Here is a 23,286-nt window from a genome sequence, read left to right on the forward strand (position 1 = left end):
GCGACTTTATATCATGTATTTCGGACTTTATAACACGCAATTGCGACTTTATATCAATCAATTCTGACTTTATATCACGCAATTCTGACTTTATATCTCGCAATTGTGAGAAAAAAAAGTCAGAATTGTGAGATAAAAAGTCGTAATTACCTTTTTTATTTTTCATTCTGTGGCGGAAACAAGCTTCCATAGAACAGCTAGCGCTAGGGTCAACCGAATCCAAAATAAAGGTGTGTTTACATAATATACATGTGTGTGTACTGTGTATAATTATTTTGTATATATAAATACACACACATGCATGTATATATTTAAGAAAAATGTGTTATTTATACATAAAATATTTATATATAATATAAATTATATATACAGTATATAGATGCAAATAGTTCTTAAATATAAATAAGTGTGTATTTATATATACAAATTCATTATACACAGTACACACACACAATGTAAACTTTTATTTTGGATGCGATTAATCGTGCTAGTGGTTATATATTTTCAATAAAGATGACTACTTTTTATTTAGCACTCTCGCGCTCACATATGAGTGTAAATTGTGAAAGTCCAGAAGTTTGAAGTTTTTGCACTGAAAAGGTTTCCGTTGCCTCGTCTCCGTCAACATGTCAGATGAAGAAATCCAGCTTCAGATTCACGTAAACCAATGCCTTTCGATCACAGTGGAAACGAGGAACGGTCATGCAAGGGTTGCAAAGGAGGAAAGCCATGAAGATTTAGGATGATGAGTAACTGAATCATATGTGGATTTAAAATACAGAAAAGAAAGACACCTGTTAAAAAAAACGAAACACTTGGCGTATTTACTGACGAGACAATCTCTTGGCGAGTCCTTCGAGTTGTCAGGGAAGTTTGAACGATCCTCTCCTGAAGGCAACGGGTCCCATCCACTACTTTACAGACACAAGGCTATGGTTTACAGAACGATTAGGAGCCGGTATCCGAGCTTGGCTCATGAAGAGCCTCATCTTATTTGTCTTCTTTAATGGGACGTCCTGAAGCGGACCCCAGTGCATAGTGCTATACTGTACATGAACAGTCAAACGAGGAGCGAGTCTTGAACATTAGTCTGGCATGTCGATGCACAGTTTGGGTGGCGGCACGAAGTATTTGCCAGGACTCTGGGTAATCACCACGCCCGTCTTCTTGCGAAACATGGGAGGGATTTTAGGCACCTCGTGGATGGGAAGCTCCTCGGACACCTCGGACTCCTCGTGGTGTAAGTCATAGGATATGTTGCCGTATTCCCTCAGGAAGGGGAAGAGCTCGAGCAGGAACTGGCAGAAGTCTTTGCGAATGCCGAACCACCCTGGAGGAAAATCAGAGACAAGTCAACACTGGAACAAAGCTGGGAACACACATCGTTACATAATAAAACTCATTGCAAATATAGAACATGCTTTGTTTTCGCTAACACACTGTAGTTTAAATTACATTGACAACGCTTTGGGACATACACTTAATTAACCCTACGCTGGAAGATTGTGTACAGGTGAAACTCGAAATATTGTGCTAAAGTTCATTTATTTCAGTAATTCAACTTAAAAGATGAAACTAATATATTATATAGACTCATTACATGCAAAGTGAGGTATTTCAAGCCTTTATTTGTTATAATTTTGATTATTATGGATTACAGCTTATGAAAATCTTTTTTGAATTTGGGGTTTTCATAAGCTGTAAGCCATAATCATCAAAATTATAACAAATAAAGGCTTGAAATACCTCACTTTGCATGTAATGAGTCTATGTAAGCAAATTATTATTTTGAATTATGTAATTATGAATTACTGAAATAAATGAACTTTTGCACCATATTCTAATTTTTCGAGTTTCACCTGTATTGTGCATTTCAGTAATACATTTGTTTTCTTGTGTCTTTACATATTTCATTTGTAGCATAGACTTTATTAAAGGACAATCCATTAGCTCAGCTGTGCATTAAACGATTATGGTGGTTGCCTCCGTGAAGAGCATTAAAGAGATTAAATGCACAGCTAGCCGTGGATTATCCTGATTATACCATGGCCATTTGTCAGCATTGTTGACGTTCACTGCACTTTTCAGATGTTGTCTATTTTGTAAAATGTATTACTATGAATTTTAATGTAATTCCTCGTTTTATGCTCTCTTAAACATGTAAGATGTCCTTGTGTATCTAGAAAGGCGTCCGCCAAATAAGTACGGGTTAATGCCCGACGAGGTGTGTATTGTCAGGTATTAATGGACGACGGCGAGGCGTGAACCGAAGTCCATTAATACCTAGACAATGGACACCTCGAAGGGCATTAACCCGCTTTTACAACGGTCACTTGCCAAATAACACATTTTTAAAAGATTAGTTTATATTTTAATTAGTTTTACAATCGAAATCTAAAGTTTTTACGAACAATAACTTGGTTTCCCTGGTTACGCCTGACGGTTTATTTAGCAACCGGAGATATTATAGTCCGCTCAGCTCTAGAACCCTTCAGTTTAGCTAACTTACGAGCCAGAAAGTTAACGTATTTTTTTTTTCATGTAAGTTAGGCTTGTCTAGCCATGGGCGTTACACTTTCGTTTTTTTTAACCTATAATTAAAACACACAAAGGCATAGTATAACGGCTAACTAGATGTTTGTTTTGATACAATAAATTGTAAACGGATACGTTGTCTGCCTGTTGCTATGGTTACTCACAGCTGATGTAGCCAGCGCATTTATTTATTAATTTCGAACGGTAAACAGTCAGTTTCACCAGAACTCCTTTACTATTGCTGCGTCCCAATTCGCATACTATCCGTCCTAAATAGTATTCGAAAATAGAATTAGTACGTCCCAAATCGTAGTATGTTGAAATGAGTGTCCCAAAATGACCCGGATGGTCTACTATATCCGGTCAGAATCCGAAGTGCAGATCGATGCGCACGCTGACGGCTGATATTGCCCACAACCCATCGCGCGCTGGACGAGGATTCGGTTAGAACTACAAACACGAGTGAAAAGTGTTAAAAAACTACAGACATGGAGGACGCGCGAGTCCGGCGGTTATGTAGAGAGGTTTAGATAAAGGGGTTTGAGTGATTAATTATCAGTATCTAACCTGACGAAAATGTATTTATTCAATGTTGTCCACATTATATTGCATCTGCAGCCGCATTGTGAACTTTTGCAAAGATACGTTTAGCCATTAACTTTTAAATGCATCATTACATTCAAATTCCAAACACATGAGGAGAGTCTCCGCATGAAAGACCCACGACTGGCAGATGAACGTGCGACAACAATTCTCTCCGAAATGGTAAGAAGTTATATTAGATTGAATGGAGGATTTTAACTGTGACGAGATGATTGACAGGGCAGTTTACGGCGACAGATCTGTCCGTTAAAGATGACGAAGTAGTATGTCCCAAAGCTTGCCTACTCTTTTGCTACACACTCAAAAGTATGTACTTTTTCTTCACAAAAAGAGTACATACTTTTAGGGCGTAGTATAAGTAGGTGAATTGGGACGCAGCATTTGTGTCCTCTATCACTTTTTAATGGACACCCTGCAGCCAATCAGAATCGAGTATTCACCGAGACCATGGTATAAAATGTATTAGCTGTTATTGATGTTTGCAGTGCATTATTTGAGCGGAAGGGTAAAATTGATGGTTATTTTCAGGTTAAAGTTCGTTAGCATTCTGCCCGCTTTGAATCAGACAGAGATAAAAGTAACGTGTAAGATTACATTTATTTGAATTATAGCATTTATTTGAATTAATTATCGAGAGAGAGAGAGAGAGATTCGTACACGTGTCTGTTCAGCGTCTCTCTCTCTCTTAACAACAAAGCTGTGAGTTTAATTACCTCAAAACCATTTTGATGAGAAATATAATGTAGTGATTGAGTAGCAAAGCTAAAAGCTGCGGGACAGGCGCGCGTGACTCAGAGGAAGATCGCGAGAGCATAGACTATACTGGAAGATTATCCAGTTATGATTCATTATTGATATTGGGAATGATTTGCGGACACCTGTGAAGCATGCTTGTCAAGTCATTATAAAGAATAAGCAGCAAAGCAGATGTAAGTTGCACGTCACGTACAGTGATTGCCCCCTTTTTGGCCAAACGTGGTCACCATTAGAGTCACCAAAGAAACCCAGAGAGGAACAAACACCGGGACGTAGTTGGAGTTGTAATGGCCATCCAGCTTGTGAACGAGGAGAATCTGAAAACAACACAAACACTGATGAGAGTCAACTCTGCACAACTGAAGAATAGTGCACCCAAAATTAGCATTCCCACCCTTATGTCATTCAAAACTACGATTCAGTCGGAGCGTAGGTAATCATTTTATAATCAGGGGTGCACATAACTGGTACACAGGTACGCATGTGCAACATAAATCAGGAATGCGTAATGCCACTTGTGTTATTACGCGACTTTGCGTACTTAAAGGGTAGCTGTCGCCAAAATGCAACCTATGGTCTTTTTGTTAATCTACCCGAGGCAAACTTTCGTTTAAAAGCATAATTAGAATGGAAACGCCACTTTTAAGTTTGACCGTATTTTCGTTTTCGGTCAAATTGCCTTTTGAATGGGAGAGCTAGGGTCACGTATATGATAGCATCAAAAAACGCTCGAGACAGCATGAAACTTTGCTGGAAGTATCACCAGGGGCTCTAGACATGAGCTTGAGCATTGAGAACATTGTTTCTGTACACAGAGTTTACTAAAAAGAAAGATTTTGAACAGCTCACTGTGTCTGTGTCCGCCAGAACAGTAACACCAGCATTTTGTCAGTCAAAAATAGTCGATCTCCGAATGAACCGACTCTGAATTTTAGTATTGTTTCTTATATGAGGATCCTTTTTCAAATACATGGTCAATATTGTTTTTCACTTACGACAAAACAACAAATTATCCGTGAATTTTTATGGAACTAAGCTTTAGGAGCTCTCCATCTTTACTCTCCTCCCTGTTGAGTTGCATTCGGAGATCGACTATTTTTGACTGGCAAAATACCGGCTGGCAGTGAGTTGTTCAAAATCCTCACCATGAAGTCTAATGAACTAAACAATCAAATCACACTTCAAATTAATTCTTTCAGAAGAATTGAACTACGATAAAACCTGTTGGAAAGCATCTTTTGCAGCGATTTTTGTGTGAGCTTATCAGTCCAAATTTCAATCTTAACCGTTCTATTTCATCAGAAACGATCTTAAAACAGGGCTGTAAGTGTAAAATACCGAACTTGTCCTTTAAGGACCTTGACAAAAATGTAGTGGAACCAAAAGGGTAACACTTTACTTGAAGGGGTGTGCATAAGACTGACATGACACCTTCATAACCATGACAGGACACATGTCATGAATATGAAGGAAGTTTCATGCATGTTTATGACAACTGTCATTAAGTGTCTTTCGCTCAATTATTACATTTTTAATGCAAATATGACATTGTTTGAGATGTCTTTGTTATGACAACTTGACAAACCAATACATCATAACCTGTCAAAAAAGTGGGATAATTATTAAATACTGGTTCTTTGTATCAGGAAAAGGACACTTAAATAGGAATAAATCAGCATCCATATCATTATCAGTCGATCTCTGAATGTTTTTAGCTTACTTATTGCATAAACACAACCAAGTAAATGAGTCAAACCTCGAAGGTGAGCAGCGGGACAACGATGGTCATCCAGCTGATAGCCATGGTGATGTGTGTGCGGCGCTGCTCTGCGATCACGTCCATGGAGCGCAGGAACAGCACAGACCAGACGATGTAATACAGCACCACCAGACACAGGAACGACATGAGGATCCACAGCGGCACACACACCACCTGGAGAACAGGAGAACCAGGGTCACACACTCATGATGGGCTCAGATTACACAGGTGTAGTGCTGGGCGGTGTACCGGCTCATACCGAATACCGGTGTTTATTTTTGTTATGATATGAATTTTGAATATACCGCAGTATGTGGCTTAAACCATAGATATCCATAATAAAGGCTAGATGTCTCACGGCGGAGTCTCTATCGTCATCACCGGCGGCCATCTTGTCACAGGCAAGCTTTCTGGCAGCTCTGTGGTGCCTGATGTAAGATGAGTGATCAGCACGAACACAAATACTCTTATCTCGTTGAAATCTTGACGGATTTACAAACGGTTTGGTTTTTTTACAAACGTTATTAACGTGGCTATAATTCTGGATGATTATTTATTGATACACTTATTCAGAAGTGTGCAGTGTCATAACTACATCTCTGACGTTTATAACAAACCAAACCGTTTGAAAATCGGTAGAAAATTGAGCAAGTTATGGTTATTTATAAAGTACATGCACCATTAAAACACAATGGAACGAGTGAGCGAGCTGCCTGTGACAAGATGGCCGCCAGTGCGGACGTCGACCTCCATTGGCCAGCAGCGCGGGCGAGACATCTAGCCTTTATTATGGATATGTATGGCTTAAACAGCGTTGGGAACGCGACACTGTTTGAGAGGGTCTTTTCACTGCTGCACTGGTGATGGTGAAGATGGAAGGTGAACAGTTTAAAGGGACACCAGGCAGGAATCCCGTTTTTGTCAAACAGTGACCCCTAGAGTCGCTGTGGAGAACTTGTATTTAACGTTAATGTCGTAAATACCACTCACGCAGAGCGTGACGTGTTACATAGTATACAATAGTACATTATTTAATTTGTCGTTTAATGAGATCTAATATATGTTGTTAGTGATGAGAATTTTCACGTGATTAAATGCATAGATCCGACAATTATCCCCATGAACTTTAATGGTCCAGTGGCAGAACTTTTGCCAAGTGTGTCAGAGGTTCTGGGTTCTAATCCGTACTAGTAGCAGGGTTCCAGACTGCGAACAAATTGGTCGCATATGCGACCATTTTTTGAGAATGTGCGAGTTAAAATGTTATGTGGTCGCATTTGTGCGAGTGGACGCTTGAGCAACAGAACGCCGTTGTATCAGCTGCTGCAGTCCGTAACTTATGTTCAAGATGAACGAGTAGGCTACATCATGAATCCATTTTCCAAACCGTGTTTTTGACTTATTCTGAATCACTACGGTACGCCTATAATAAGTGTTTATATTCGGACTATTTTATCCCGGGGTCGTCTCGGCTGCGGAGTAGCCCAGTGCCTGCGTGACTCGCCATAGACATTAACGGAGAGAAGTAGCTCCGGCTACAGTGTTCTTCCGCAAGACACGTGCAGTTTATTTATTGACGAACGTAGACGTCACGCGCATTGCACACTGATGGTGAAACGCGCCAATTACGAATTCACGAATTAAAGAATATAAAAATGATAAAAATGGTCTAACGAAACACAGAGCCCCTTCCTCCTACGTCTTTTCAGCGGTTATATTTTCCTCTGTCGAGCGATTACTCTCATGATCGCTCGACAGAGGAAAAGGAAATTATTATAAAATGCAGAAGGTAAGGAGTGTGAGATTTCTGCTTTTTGTTCCAACTATAAACTTTGATAACGAAAAATCTGTATCAGTTTATTATAATACTCTAATCTTTTAAAATGTAAGATAGATAGATAGTATATAATTCAAATGTAAAATGCTTAAAATTACAGATTAAAATTACTGTCCAAAATCCATGAAAATCCTGAAATTTGGCAATGATAATTAATACATTACAGGTATTTCTGCTGCAACCCAGAAAGCCTTTGCTAGCCTTGGTCCATTAAAACCACTATTCATCAGCATGCACTGATTAATCCCATGGCATATAGCAAAAAAAAAAGAAAAGAAAAAAGGTGCGACCAAATCATATGCTGGTGCGACCAACTGAGAAAGTTGGTAGCACCAGTGCAACCAGTGGAAAAGTTAGTCTGGAGCCCTGAGTAGTATAGTTTATAATTTTCCTCATCAAAACCGATTGTTTATTAGTGATTGTATAGCAGGGACAAGTTCATTAGGTTTTGTGATTTCACCGTAACAAATATAGAGAGTCTCTGGGGAGAAGGCCACCATTCAACCCGAAAGAAGTTATATAACCATTTCAATAACTCTGAAGCTGTTCAGTTAAGCTAAAAAAAACTGCATAGAATCCCTTTAACTAATCCCTCTTCACTGTCACCACGGTAGTTTAACTATAGATGTTATTCGATCTGCGTCATCAATGTTTGCGGCGGCCATATTGTTGACATAGAAACCACGGCAACTGTCAGTCTGTCAATTGACAAACGAGGCAGCGTCGGTATTATCACTGTATTTTTTTTTAAACAGCGTGATGGTGTGTTGTGTAATAACAACAGCAATAAGAACCCCGGAGTTAGTTTTTATGATTGCGATAAGTTACCGACTGTCAGAAAACGTGAAGGGAAGGAGACAGAGTTGAGCCAGCGCAGGAGTGGCTAGCTTGGATAAATAGGCTAAACTTTCAGCCAAGTCCCCACAGAAAAGTCTGTTCCCATCATTTTACCACAGGTTTCACACATAATCCGTGTGCAATGTGTGTGCGGTGCCGGTGCGTATACAGTACAGAAGCAGGACGCGCTACAGTGCTTTATATGCTGCGTTTGCAGTGCGTAACTGACCCGCGGCTGTACCACAAACACCCCGGTACTCACTATTTTTATTTTAACACATACTCACTATTTCAACAAAGTAAGCCAATTATTCCATGCATTACTTCTATATATTAAGTTGCTCAAGCAAGTGGTCAAATATGTAACCATGTGCTTATATTAAAATTGCAAACATTTTAAATGAAAACTTAAAATTGACAAAAACAACCGACTCTCATACCTTTTCTTTTGCATTTACATTTTAATACAACAAATCTTGCATGTCACAAAGAACTTGTTTTTCCACCTCCACGAATGAGACGAGTGTTGTTCATTATGTTGCCTTGTTGAGGTAAATTGTAGTTTGTATGGATACTGTACGAGATAGTTATAAATATCCGGATAAGTTACGGCTGGCAATAAGGACGGATCTTTACTTAAGCTTGATTGGTGTGGACCCACATCAAATAATAGCATTATCTTCTCTTGATACCGACGAGATGAAGCCAGGCTACTGCTCCCCTCAACTCAAATCTGCGCGCGGTTAGGGGCAGCAGGACAGATGTCATGTCAACAATATGGAGTTTCGATCATATGCGTGTACGCGGAAAATTAGGATCAGATTTGAGCTTTGGATCCGTTGAAATATCTGAAGTTCTGCGGATAGACCGTATGCGACCGGCCGACCCGATGTGATGCATTCTAATCAAAACTATGAGCACGAGGCTAGAACTACCAATATTTTAACTCTTTAACGTTATTCTGTAAACGCTATTTCTGTAAAATGTCGGTTATTAATAATTATGGCATTTTTTTTTTTTATAATTATTAAATCAATATTTATATTGATTAGCTCTGTAAAATCTACTATGTTTTTATTGTAGATGTATTGAGGGTCATTTGTTTTTTGTCTGGATATATTCATGCATGCATTACATTTTACAGTAATTTTACATTAATTTTGGTTGCTTCACGACCAATTTCAAAGATCCGTGCGACTGACACTAGCGGGCGAAATGCGACAATTGTATGCGAATGTCATTTGGAGTGGAAAAGCGTCTTAAGTCAATCTACTGCAGTATCTCCTCTCTCAATCAGTAGAAAATGTGGTTAACACCCAGAAAAAAATATATATATACTGTCATACCCGTATAATTCAGCTAAATACCGTGATATAAATGTTTGGTCACAGCGCCCAGCGCTACACAGGAGACTCTGGGGTAAATGACTGGTGTCGGTGTGTTACTCACCAACCACGGCCAGCTGATGATCTTATCCAGTCTCAGAGCTATGAAGATGAACTGAAGGATGTTCACAGAGCACAGGATCTCCAGCTGAGGGAGAGAACACACAATCGGAAAACATGCATTTCTATTCATGCTTATGCTTGATAACATGTGGGTGAATCTGACAAGAATCAAATTTGGGTCATATTTCACCAAAAATATTTTTATAAAGGAAACAGAGCTTGTTTTAGGACCAAGACTTTTGTGACAATATTTTGCATATTTTTTTCTTTATCGTAATGCAAAATAATAATAAAAAAAATTGTCAAGTTATTTATCATTTAGTTTAGTTTCAAATAAACCATAAATAGTCAGAAACTAATCAAAACTGTACAGAATTCAGTCGTAGTAATAAGATAGTAATTATAATAAAGTAATACAAATTTATGTGTAATACTTTACTACCGGTAATTAAAATAATTATGAATCACAGGAATTACCAAATTGTCATGATTTTTAATTTTTTATAAAATACATTTTTTGCTGATTTCAGCATTAATACATTATTAAAATCAAATGTTGCATTAACATTAGTTAATGAACAGCTGCATTTTTATTAATTAACATTAACAAAGATGAATAAATACAGTAACAAATGTTGTGCTCAGTCTAACTAATGAAGCCTTATTGTAAAGTGTTACCATTTTTTATTCACTTTTCTTTTGATTTGGCATGAAATATGACCTCAACATAAATTATTTCAGGATTATCATTTCAATTATTTAGGATGATTCAACCATCCAAAAAAAAAATGTGTTATGCCGGGTTTAGACTACACAAGATCAGTCCGATTTTGTGTATATAGTGATATATATATATTTTTTTGTGTGTATATATTTTATAGTGTGTCATAGTTGACGTCATCAACGACGCCATGTCTGCGACGCTTAGCAACAGAAAGATTAGCATGTTTGATTTTTTTTCCGTATTCCACGGCGGGTTTGGTCACATTGACCAATAGGAGCACAGAAGCTCTTCCTACACAGCTTTCGTACACGGCGAAACGAGTGAGACGATGGTACTGCCACTATATAGGAACGATTTGTGGAAGGCTCTACAGGATCACAGCCGAGGAATAAGAGATAAGACTCTTAAAAAACTGGAAAAATTAGAATATCGTCCAGTTTCATCTGTAAATGTTTATTTTTTTCAGTAAATGTCCGCTGGTTTGTCTAGATCAGACTCTTATTCCTCGGCTGGATCGTGTCGAGACTTTGAAGCTGCACTGAAACTCACATCTGGACCTTCGACCCGTTGGACCCCATTGAAGTCACTATATGGAGAAACATCCTGGAGTGTGTTTCTCAAAAACCTTCATTTCTTTTCCACTAAAGAAAAAAAAAATCTTGAATGACGTGCGGGCGAGTAAATTATCAGGAAATTTTAATTCTGACGCGAACCACTCCTTTAAAGGCGGCAAGCAACATGTTCCTTGTCCACGACACAACAATAACTTAGAGTCAAAATCGCATACCGTATTTTCCGGACTATAAGTCGCACTTTTTTCCATAGTTTGGCTGGTCCTGCGACTTATAGTCCGGTGCGACTTATATATCAAAACTAATTCAGACTGAGATGAACCGAGAAAGCATTATCGTCTGCAGCCGCGAGAGGGCCTCGAGTTGGCGGAGTCGTTCATCAGCGACACCGAGGATGAAGAACTCAGTGGATTCAGTGATGAGGAATAAGATCGAGAGCTTGGTGAACTTGCTTGTTGGACTCGCTGGCGTATGGTAATTTAGCCTCTTCAGCCTCCCGGGTGTGCTTTATGCTATTGTGGAGCTGAATAACTGTTAATGTGTTACGCTAACATACCGGACAACTATTCAGCCTGTTGTTCTGTGTGCTGTTGTGGAGCTGAATAACTTAATTTATTAAATGTCTGTTCTTGGTCTTGGATTTTGTGAAATAAATTTCTAAATAAATGCGACTTACACTCACCTAAAGGATTATTAGGAACACCATACTAATACTGTGTTTGACCCCCTTTCGCCTTCAGAACTCCCTTAATTCTAGGTGGCATTGATTCAACAAGGTGCTGAAAGCATTCTTTAGAAATGTTGGCCCATATTGATAGGATAGCATCTTGCAGTTGATGGAGATTTGTGGGATGCACATCCAGGGCATGAAGCTCCCGTTCCACCACATCCCAAAGATGCTCTATTGGGTTGAGATCTGGAGACTGTGGGGGCCATTTTAGTACAGTGAACTCATTGTCATGTTCAAGAAACCAATTTGAAATGATTCGCGCTTTGTGACATGGTGCATTATCCTGCGGGAAGTAGCCATCAGAGGATGGGTACATGGTGGCCATAAAGGGATGGACATGGTCAGAAACAATGCTCAGGTAGGCCGTGGCATTTAAACGATGCCCAATTGGCACTAAGGGGCCTAAAGTGTGCCAAGAAAACATCCCCCACACCATTACACCACCACCACCAGCCTGCACAGTGGTAACAAGGCATGATGGATCCATGTTCTCATTCTGTTTACGCCAAATTCTGACTCTACCATCTGAATGTCTCAACAGAAATCGAGGCTCATCAGACCAGGCAACATTTTTCCAGTCTTCAACTGTCCAATTTTGGTGAGCTCTTGCAAATTGTAGCCTCTTTTTCCTATTTGTAGTGGAGATGAGTGGTACCCGGTGGGGTCTTCTGCTGTTGTAGCCCATCCGCCTCAAGGTTGTGTGTGTTGTGGCTTCACAAATGCTTTGCTGCATACCTCGGTTGTAACGAGTGGTTATTTCAGTCAAAGTTGCTCTTTTATCAGCTTGAATCAGTCGGCCCATTCTCCTCTGACCTCTAGAGTCAACAAGGCATTTTCGCCCACAGGACTGCTGCATACTGGATGTTTTTCCCTTTTCACACCATTCTTTGTAAACCCTAGAAATGGTTGTGCGTGAAAATCCCAGTAACTGAGCAGATTGTGAAATACTCAGACCGGCCCGTCTGGGACCAACAACCATGCCACACTCAAAATTGCTTAAATCACCTTTCTTTCCCATTCTGACATTCAGTTTGGAGTTCAGGAGATTGTCTTGACCAGGACCACACCCCTAAATGCATTGAAGCAACTGCCATGTGATTGGTTGATTTTAATTGCATTAATGAGAAATTGAACAGGTGTTCCTAATAATCCTTTAGGTGAGTGTACATGCTGTTTAAATAAACAGGTGAGTGTATAGTCCAGTGCGATTTATATATGTTTTTTTCCTCTTCATGACGCAATTTTTAACTGGAAAATACAGTAATCTGACGATTGTAACAGACAAAAATAGTGTCGTCTGACTCTGAACCCGGCATTAGACAGATCTTTCCCGGCTCATACCTCGAGCGAGCGGTCGTGTCTGAATCCCCACACACACGCGGCCACTGAGACGGGCGAGACGAAGAAGAGCGGCATGAAGACGAGGAGCCAGAAGTGTGTGCCTCGCTGCACACGGTCACACACCAGCACCTCGAAGGTGAGCAGGAGCAAGTGGATCCCCACAGCGATCAGCATGGCTTTAAACTCCACACACGTCTCGCCTTCAGCCCTGAGGACGACACCGACCGCATGACACAACACACTGACAAAGGCACGGTTACAGCTGGTGTTACAGGAGCAGTTCACTTTAAAATTAGCCCATGATTTACTCTCCCTCAAGCCATCCTATAGGTGTATATGACTATTTCCTTTCGGACGAATACAATCGGAGTTATATTAAAAAATGTCCTGGCTCTTCCAAGCTTTATAATGGCAGTGAATGGCCGTTTCTGTTTTCTGTTCTGTTCGTCTGGAGCACTTTTATCACGGATAGATGCACTTTTATGATGGAAAGATCCACTTTATCACGGATAGATGCACTATTAATGATGGATAGATGCACTTTTATCACGGATAGATGCACTATTAATGATGGATAGATGCACTTTTATCACGGATAGATGCAATTTTATCACGGATAGATGCACTTTATCACGGATAGATGCACTTTATCACGGATAGATGCACTTTTATGATGGATAGATGCACTTTTATGATGGATAGATGCACTTTAATGATGGATAGATGCACTTTTATGATGGATAGATGCACTTTTATGATGGATAGATGCACTTTTATGATGGATAGATGCACTTTTATGATGGATAGATGCACTTTTATGATGGATAGATGCACTTTTATGATGGAAAGATGCACTTTAATGATGGATAGATGCACTTTAATGATGGATAGATGCACTTTTATGATGGATAGATGCACTTTTATGATGGATAGATGCACTTTAAGGATGGAAAGATGCACTTTTATGCACTTTTATGATGGATAGATGCACTTTTATGATGGATAGATGCACTTTTATGATGGATAGATGCACTTTAATGATGGATAGATGCACTTTTATGATGGATAGATGCACTTTTATGATGGATAGATGCACTTTTATCATGGATAGATGCACTTTTATGGATAGATGCACTTTTATCATGGATAGATGCACTTTTATGATGGATAGATGCACTTTTATGATGGATAGATACACTTTTATGATGGATAGATGCACTTTAATGATGGATAGATGCACTTTAATGATGGATAGATGCACTTTAATGATGGATAGATGCACTTTATCATGGATAGATGCAATTTTATCACGGATAGATGCAATTTATCACGGATAGATGCACTTTTATGATGGATAGATGCACTTTATCACGGATAGATGCAATTTTATCACGGATATATGCACTTTATCACGGATAGATGCACTTTATCACGGATATATGCAATTTTATCACGGATAGATGCACTTTTATGATGGATAGATGCACTTTTATGATGGATAGATGGACTTTATCACAGATAGATGCACTTTTATGATGGATAGATGCACTTTTATGATGGATAGATGCACTTTTATGATGGATAGATGCACTTTTATGATGGATAGATGCACTTTTATCACGGATATATGCACTTTTATGATGGATAGATGCACTTTATCACGGATAGATGCACTTTTTCACGGATAGATGCACTTTTATGATGGATAGATGCACTTTATCACGGATAGATGCAATTTTATCACGGATAGATGCAATTTTATCACGGATAGATGCACTTTTATGATGGATAGATGCACTTTTATCACGGATAGATGCAATTTTATCACGGATGCACTTTTATGATGGATAGATGCAATTTTATGATGGATAGATGCATTTTTATCACGGATAGATGCAATTTTATCACGGATAGATGCAATTTTTCACGGACAGCTGCACTTTTATGATGGATAGATGCACTTTATCACGGATAGATGCACTTTTTCATGGATAGATGCACTTTTATGATGGATAGATGCACTTTATCACGGATAGAAGCAATTTTATCACGGATAGATGCACTTTATCATGGATAGATGCAATTTTATGATGGATAGATGCACTTTTATCACGGATAGATGCAATTTTATCACGGATGCACTTTTATGATGGATAGATGCAATTTTATCACGGAGAGATGCAATTTTTCACGGACAGCTGCACTTTTATGATGGATAGATGCACTTTATCACGGATAGATGCACTTTTTCATGGATAGATGCACTTTTATGATGGATAGATGCACTTTATCACGGATAGATGCAATTTTATCACGGATAGATGCAATTTTATCACGGATAGATGCACTTTTTACGGATAGATGCAATTTTTCACGGACAGCTGCACTTTTATGATGATAGATGCACTTTATCACGGATAGATGCACTTTTTCATGGATAGATGCACTTTTATGATGGATAGATGCACTTTATCACGGATAGAAGCAATTTTATCACGGATAGATGCACTTTATCATGGATAGATGCAATTTTATGATGGATAGATGCACTTTTATCACGGATAGATGCAATTTTATCACGGATGCAATTTTATGATGGATAGATGCAATTTTATCACGGAGAGATGCAATTTTTCACGGACAGCTGCACTTTTATGATGGATAGATGCACTTTATCACGGATAGATGCACTTTTTCATGGATAGATGCACTTTTATGATGGATAGATGCACTTTATCACGGATAGATGCAATTTTATCACGGATAGATGCAATTTTATCACGGATAGATGCACTTTTTACGGATAGATGCAATTTTATCACGGATAGATGCACTTTTTCACGGATAGGTGCACTTTTATCACGGATAGATGCACTTTATCATGGATAGATGCAATTTTATCACGGATAGATGCAATTTTATGATGGATAGATGCAATTTTATGATGGATAGATGCACTATCACGGATAGATGCAATTTTATCACGGATAGATGCACTTTTATGATGGATAGATGCACTTTATCACGGATAGATGCACTTTTATGATGGATAGATGCACTTTATCACGGATAGATGTAATTTTATCACGGATAGATGCACTTTTATGATGGATAGATGCACTTTATCACGGATAGATGCACAATTAATGATGGATAGATGCACTTTTATCACGGATAGATGCAATTTTATCACGGATAGATGCACTTTATCACGGATAGATGCACTTTTATGATGGATAGATGCACTTTTATGATGGATAGATGCACTTTATCACGGATAGATGCACTTTTATGATGGATAGATGCACTTTTATGATGGATAGATGCACTTTTATGATGGATAGATGCATTTTTATGATGGATAGATGCACTTATCATGGATAGATGCACTTTTATCATGGATAGATGCAGTTTTATGATGGATAGATGCACTTTTATGATGGATAGATAAACTTTAATGATGGATAAATGCACTTTAATGATGGATAGATGCACTTTTATCATGGATAGATGCAATTTTATCACGGATAGATGCACTTTATCACGGATAGATGCACTTTTATGATGGATAGATGCACTTTATCACGGATAGATGCAATTTTATCACGGATATATGCACTTTATCACGGATAGATGCACTTTATCACGGATAGATGCAATTTTATCACGGATAGATGCACTTTTATGATGGATAGATGCCCTTTTATGATGGATAGGTGCACTTTTATGATGAATAGATGCACTTTTATAATGAATAGATGCACTTTTATGATGGATAGATGCCCTTTTATGATGAATAGATGCACTTTTATAATGAATAGATGCACTTTTATGATGGATAGATGCACTTTTATCATGGATAGATGCACTTTTATGATGGATAGATAGGGTTGGAAAAGCACGGCCGCGCCGCTTTCTCCTCCTTTCCACCGTGGCGTCTGTCGTTGAAAATCTGGCGTCTGTCGCAGTTCATGTTGTTGCTATGCACCCATGAACTGCGCTCTCTATGATGACAACGAGGACGTATCAGCAAAGGATTAATTGATTTCTAGCCCTTGCATTAGCTTTACTAGGCTACTAGATATATTTATGGAGATGAGAAATAAAAACCCGCCCTGTTCAGCTGTTCGCCGAGGCATATGTGCGCCCGGATTATTATTTTTTTTGACGACGTAGTTAAGGCGGCAGGCGTGTGTTGCTTAGGCGGCCGCCTTAGTTTCAAAGTGCTGCGGGAAACCATGGATAGCTGCACTTTTATGATGGATAGATGCACTTTTATGATGGATAGATGCACTTTTATAATGAATAGATGCACTTTTATGATGGATAGATGCACTTTTATGATGGATAGATGCACTTTTATGATGGATAGATGCACTTTTATGATGGATAGATGCACTTTTATGATGGATAGATGCACTTTTATGATGAATAGATGCACTTTTATGATGGATAGATGCACTTTTATGATGAATAGATGCACTTTTATGATGGATAGATGCACTTTTATAATGAATAGATGAACTTTTATCATGGATAGATGCACTTTTATAATGAATAGATGAACTTTTATGATGGATAGATGCACTTTTATGATGGATAGATGCACTTTTATGATGGATTATAGATGCACTTTTATGATGGATTATAGATGCACTTTTATGATGGATTATAGATGCACTTTTATGATGGATTATAGATGCACTTTTATGGACTTCAAAACAGAAACGCCCATTCACTGCCATTATCAAGCTTAGAAGAGCCAGGACATTTTTTAATATAACTCCGATTGTATTCGTCTGAAAGAAGATTGTCATATACACATATATGATGGCTTTAGGGTGAGTAAAATATGGGGTAATTTTCATTTTAAAGTGAACTATCACTTTAAGCGAACCTGTACAAACCCTGCACACACACACAACAAGTATTCCACGTGATATTCTTTCATGGTCCATGGACCCTCTAAAGTAGCCTAGTTGTCCCACTGAAAGGCTGATTCTGACCTGTACTGTGGGTTGTGAGCCCAAACCCCAGTGCCCACCGAAGCCCCGATGATGACCATGAGTTTCCAGAGCCAGATGGGCGCAAACACGGCCCAGTAACTCCACTGGATGATGCCATCCAACCTCAGGGACAACAGCACTGAGAAGAGCAGCAGACAGGCGTAGATCAGGAACTTACTGCAGGGAGAGGAGAAGAACAACACACGGATCTGTCAGACTGACATACAGACTTCTGTCAAGATCACGACACGGGCCTGAGTCTGACTGACTAAGGGAGAACACACGGCACAAGAGAAGCTTTAACCCATTTAATCCCAAATTTTTCCCAGACATAAAAATATCCAAATCATGTGTCATTAGTATCCCTTTGAAACAATCAATCATAATTTTTTTTAATTTTCTTGGAAAAGTGTGTGAAAAAGTGAGTTTTATGATCGGTCACAATTGTGACCGGTGGGATAATGTGTTGTATCTACCATTAGACAGACTGAATATAGGTCTATAGGACCTGTGCAGTGTGTTTGTGTGTGCATGTGCATGTGTGTGTGGGTGTGCGTGTGCGTGTGCGTGTGTGTGTGTGTGTGTGTGTGTGTGTGTGTGCCTGTGTGTGTGTGTGTGTGTGTGGGGGGGGGGGGGGGGGGTTTGTGGTGTGCATGTGGGGTTTGTGGTGTGCGTGCGTGCGTGTGGGGGGTGTCTGGTGTGTGTGTGTGGTGTGGTGTGGGGTTTGTGGTGTGTGTGGGATGTGTGGTTTGTGTGTGGGGGGTGTGGTGTGTGTGGGGTGTGTGGTTTGTGTGTGGGGTCTGTGGTGTGGGGTCTGTGGTGTGTGGTGTGCATGCGTGTGGGGTGTGCGGTGTGTGTGTGGGGTGTCTGGTTTGTGTGTGTGTGGGATCTGTGGTGTGTGGTGTGCGTGTGTGTGGGATCTGTGGTGTGTGGTGTGCGTGTGTGTGGGGTCTGTGGTGTGTGGTGTGCATGCGTGTGGGGTGTGCGGTGTGTGTGTGGGGTCTGTGGTGTGTGGTGTGCGTGTGTGTGGGGTCTGTGGTGTGTGGTGTGCATGCGTGTGGGGTGTGCGGTGTGTGTGTGGGGTGTGCGGTGTGTGTGTGTGGGGGGTGTGCGTGTGTGTGGGATGTGTGGTGTGTGTGGGGGGTGTGGTGTGTGTGTGGGGTGTGTGGTTTGTGTGTGGGGTCTGTGGTGTGTTGTGCGTGGGGTTTGTGGTGTGTGTGCGTGTGGGGTGTGCGGTGTGTGTGTGTGGGGTGTCTGGTTTGTGTGTGTGGGGGGTGTGGGTGTGTGTGTGGGGTGTGTGGTGTGTGTGTGGGGTGTGTGGGGTGTGTGGTGCGTGGGGTGTCCGGTGTCCGTCGGGTCTGTGGTGTGTGGTGTGCGTGCGTGTGCGGTGTGTGTGTGTGTGGGGTGTCTGGTGTGTGTGTGTGTGGGGTGTCTGGTGTGTGTGTGGGGGGGGGGGGTGTGCGTGTGTGTGGGATGTGTGGTGTGTGTGTGGGGGGTGTGGTGTGTGTGTGGGGTGTGTGGTTTGTGTGTGGGGTCTGTGGTGTGGTGTGCGTGGGGTTTGTGGTGTGCGTGCGTGTGGGTTGTGCGGTGTGCGGTGTGTGTGAGTGGGGTGTCTGGTTTGTGTGTGGGGGGGGTGTGCGTGTGTGTGTGGGGTGTGTGGTGGGTGTGTGGTGTGTGTGTGGGGTGTGTGGTGCGTGGGGTGTCCGGTGTCCGTCGGGTCTGTGGTGTGTGGTGTGCGTGCGTGTGCGGTGTGTGTGTGTGTGGGGTGTCTGGTGTGTGTGTGTGTGTGGGGTGTCTGGTGTGTGTGTGGGGGGGGTGTGCGTGTGTGTGGGATGTGTGGTGTGTGTGTGGGGGGTGTGGTGTGTGTGTGGGGTGTGTGGTTTGTGTGTGGGGACTGTGGTGTGGTGTGCGTGGGGTTTGTGGTGTGCGTGCGTGTGGGTTGTGCGGTGTGTGTGGGGGGGGGTGTCTTTTTTGTGTGTGTGGGGGGTGTGCGTGTGTGTGTGGGGTGTGTGGTGTGTGTGTGGGGTGTGTGGTGTGTGTGTGGGGTGTGTGGGGTGTGTGGTGCGTGGGGTGTCTGGTGTCCGTGGGGTCTGTGGTGTGCGTGCGTGTGCGGTGTGTGTGTGTGTGTGGGGTGTCTGGTGTGTGTGTGTGTGTGTGTGTGTGGGGTGTGCGTGTGTGTGGGGTGTGTGGGGTGTGTGGTGCGTGGGGTCTGTGGTGTGTGGTGCGCGTGTGTGTGGGGTGCGTGTGGGTTGTGTGGTGTACGTGTGTGTGGGGTGCGTGTGGGTTGTGTGGTGTACGTGTGTGTGGGGTGTGTGGTGTGTGCGGGGTGCGTGTGTGGAGTGTGTGGTGTGCGTGTGTGTGCCTACCTGTAATTGCGTGTGTGTGTGTGGAAAATTAGGTAGAATTAGTTAGCTAGCTAGTCTTTGTGTGTGTGTGTGTGTGTGCGTGTGTGCGTGCGTGTGTGTGCGTGTGTGTGTGTGTGTGTGTGTGTGTGTGTGTGTGTGTGTGTATGTGTGTAAAATTAGGTAGAAAGTTAGGTAGCAGCAGAAAGTAAGGTAGAACAGTTAGCCTATGTGTATTAGCATGTAGATACAATGGGTTATCCCACCGGTCACTATTGTTGCCGGTGACATGTTTGTAAGTTCTATGACCACATTAAACAAAGTTGAGTAATTGCAAATGCATATATCAATACTAGACACCTTAAACATGATGTGTACCAAAAATCTAAGTCCTATCTTTATGTTAACATGCTTTACTGATCTTTTCTTTGGGAGCTTTCTTGCTGCCATCCTCTTCTCTTGGCACAAACAGGAAATAAACAGCTCTGGTCATGTGACAATTTACAGTAAACATGTGACACTGCACATATTTCATTGAGACCCTTTATTATTTCAATATCTGTTGGAAATGCACTGATAGATCATTCAGTAACATTTTTATAGCCTTAGAAATGAAACATTTTTTTACGGTCACTATTGTGACCGGTGGGATTAAATGGGTTAAACAACTTATGGGGCACTTATGGTCAAGTGTTGAATGATAAAGCACTTTCCATCACTGTGAGGCTGCTAAACTACGCTAAGAGAAATCAAAACAGGCCTGCGCGGTGAACATTAGCAGCTATGCTAACAAGCGTTTTCAAAACACAGCACTGTTTCATTGTACAACAATCACACACACATCTCACCTAGGGTTGAAATCTTGAAAAACGCCTCTGAGATTCATGGTTTCCTCTTCAGACCATAGTTTAACGAGGTGAAAAGGAAAGGAAAGGCTGGTTTACTGACTGACTGGCACTCGCTCGTTCACATCAGAGCAGACGATGCGAGCGCGACCAAACACGGTGACGTCACGCGCCCTGGCTCCGCCCACTGGTGGCGCTGGTGTTTACATTTCACGTCATTATTATGAATAAACAAACCGGTTTCTGTAGATTACCATTGTTATGTAGCGCAATGTTGCGTTTGTACATTTTGTCTGTTTATTTGTATGCAATCTAATGCGTAATGAACCACGTACACCATTGTTGAGGTTAAACTCTGCATTTATGTTTAATTTAGTTACTATTTTACATTAAATTACATTCTTGTGTATTATGATTATGTATACAATGTTACAAAGGTCTTGAATACATTGTTAATTTATTTATATTGCTGGCAAAATTTGATATACATAAACAGAAATGCTTAAATTCACCCCGAATGTTCAAAGTGTTATTTGGTGTGAAATTTGATGATTTTTTTCTCTTCTCTGAAATTGTTAAAAAAACAAAAAGTCCTCTGAATGTTTTAAAATATTATGATATAAATTTACCAATTAATGTCACACATCTTGTATTGCACTTTTTTAGGTTCATGGTTTAATTATAACTGTAGTAAATTTGTATAACCACAGTTTTACTACACAAATACCATGGTAAAGTAATGGTTAATTAGTGGTTACCATGTTTTTTCTTTTAGTTTCAGTGTTTCTGTAGATTTTATGAACGTACATTTAAGACCTAGTAACGAAAATGTAAGAAAATGTAAGGAACACAATACATCAACATGTTCTCCAAATTTAATGTTTAAGGAGAAACACTGCAGAGTTTGATATCTGTTACTTTTTAATTCATTTACTAAAAAAAGAAGCTTGAGTCGTTTTGCTCAGAACCACTAGAATATGGAAATATCTTTTACAGCACCTTCTGATCAAACTGCAAAAAAGTATTTCAGTATCTCAGTATTTCTCATTTTCCAGTACAAATATCTAAAGATTCCTAAATCAAGATACATTTACTTGAGATGTAAAATGAAATTAAATATGAAGTCTTGTTTTTTTGTGAAAATTTATCAAAATTATTATTTATGACTAAAACAAGAACAAATATCTGCCGACAGGCTCAGAAAAATAAGCTTAATTAGAAGTTTTGACAGATATTTGTTCTTGTTTTAAGCATAAACTCACTTAAAAGTCTTACATTTTTCAAGACCTAATTTTACATTTACATAAAATACTGAGGAATATATCAGGTTTTTTTTGGAATATATCAGGTTTATCAGGTTCATTCTGCTCTGATTTTAACCAGCCTTAATCTGTGTAAGGGCAAATTAAGACTTTACAGACTCGCTGGTTTTATTTATAGTAAAATCACGGTTAACTTTCATATGGGTTTCCAAAGAAACACAAGAAATGACATTTTTTTAGCACATAAAAGTCTATTTACATTAATATACACCAAAGAAAAATTGAGCGCCAGAAAGAATGTATGGTTGCAGTTTGAAGCGTGTTTATACACAATCAGCTCCAGTAGAAACAATCATCAGCTAATCATCGATCATTTAATCTCTTAAAACTAATCTTTGATCACCAAAATTACAAATGTAAATGTTTTTCCTTGAAAAAAAATGTCTTCATGCCTTAAAATATCTTGAATGTAACTCGACACCCTTGCCTCATTTAGTATGCACGGTTCTATGAATATGCAAATGAGCCCCGCCTCCACTCACTCCCTCAGCTCAGAGATCCACTGGTTGACGATCACACGTTGATCTGATTGGTTACAAGGTCGTTTGTGACGTCAGAAACACCAGCGATTTCAAACCGTGTTTTTGAGACTGTCTTTGGTTCACTGCAGTTTTAAGCAGAAAATACTC

The 23,286-nt window shown here is 40.2% G+C and overlaps 1 protein-coding gene across 1 annotated transcript; it reads right to left on the reverse strand.

The window, feature by feature from the left end:
* Positions 1-497: 497 nt before the first annotated feature.
* tmem185 (transmembrane protein 185) lies at positions 498-21,501 on the reverse strand. Its single transcript, XM_056263530.1, has 7 exons — positions 21,339-21,501; positions 18,149-18,325; positions 13,143-13,350; positions 9,777-9,860; positions 5,651-5,827; positions 4,088-4,211; positions 498-1,330 (listed from the first exon to the last, which is right to left on the reverse strand). Exons 1-7 carry the CDS (start codon positions 21,374-21,376, stop codon positions 1,086-1,088), a joined length of 1,053 nt encoding a protein of 350 aa, XP_056119505.1. The 5' UTR covers positions 21,377-21,501; the 3' UTR covers positions 498-1,085.
* Between the last annotated feature and the right edge of the window lie 1,785 nt (positions 21,502-23,286).

Source organism: Rhinichthys klamathensis, unplaced genomic scaffold, assembly GCF_029890125.1.
Source record: "Rhinichthys klamathensis goyatoka isolate OS25496 unplaced genomic scaffold, OSU_Roscu_1.1 h1tg000207l_1, whole genome shotgun sequence".
Classification (NCBI taxonomy): Eukaryota; Metazoa; Chordata; class Actinopteri; order Cypriniformes; family Leuciscidae; genus Rhinichthys; species Rhinichthys klamathensis.

Bases quoted from the DNA above. Each gene is read 5' to 3' on its own strand.
- tmem185 (XM_056263530.1), bottom strand. From the start codon at position 21,376: ATGAATCTCAGAGGCGTTTTTCAAGATTTCAACCCTAG. The intron at 5,828-9,776 runs GTGAGTAACACA...CCTGTTCTCCAG, and splicing joins TCATCAGCTGGCCGTGGTTG to GTGGTGTGTGTGCCGCTGTG. The intron at 4,212-5,650 runs GTTTGACTCATT...TGTTGTTTTCAG, and splicing joins TCCCGCTGCTCACCTTCGAG to ATTCTCCTCGTTCACAAGCT.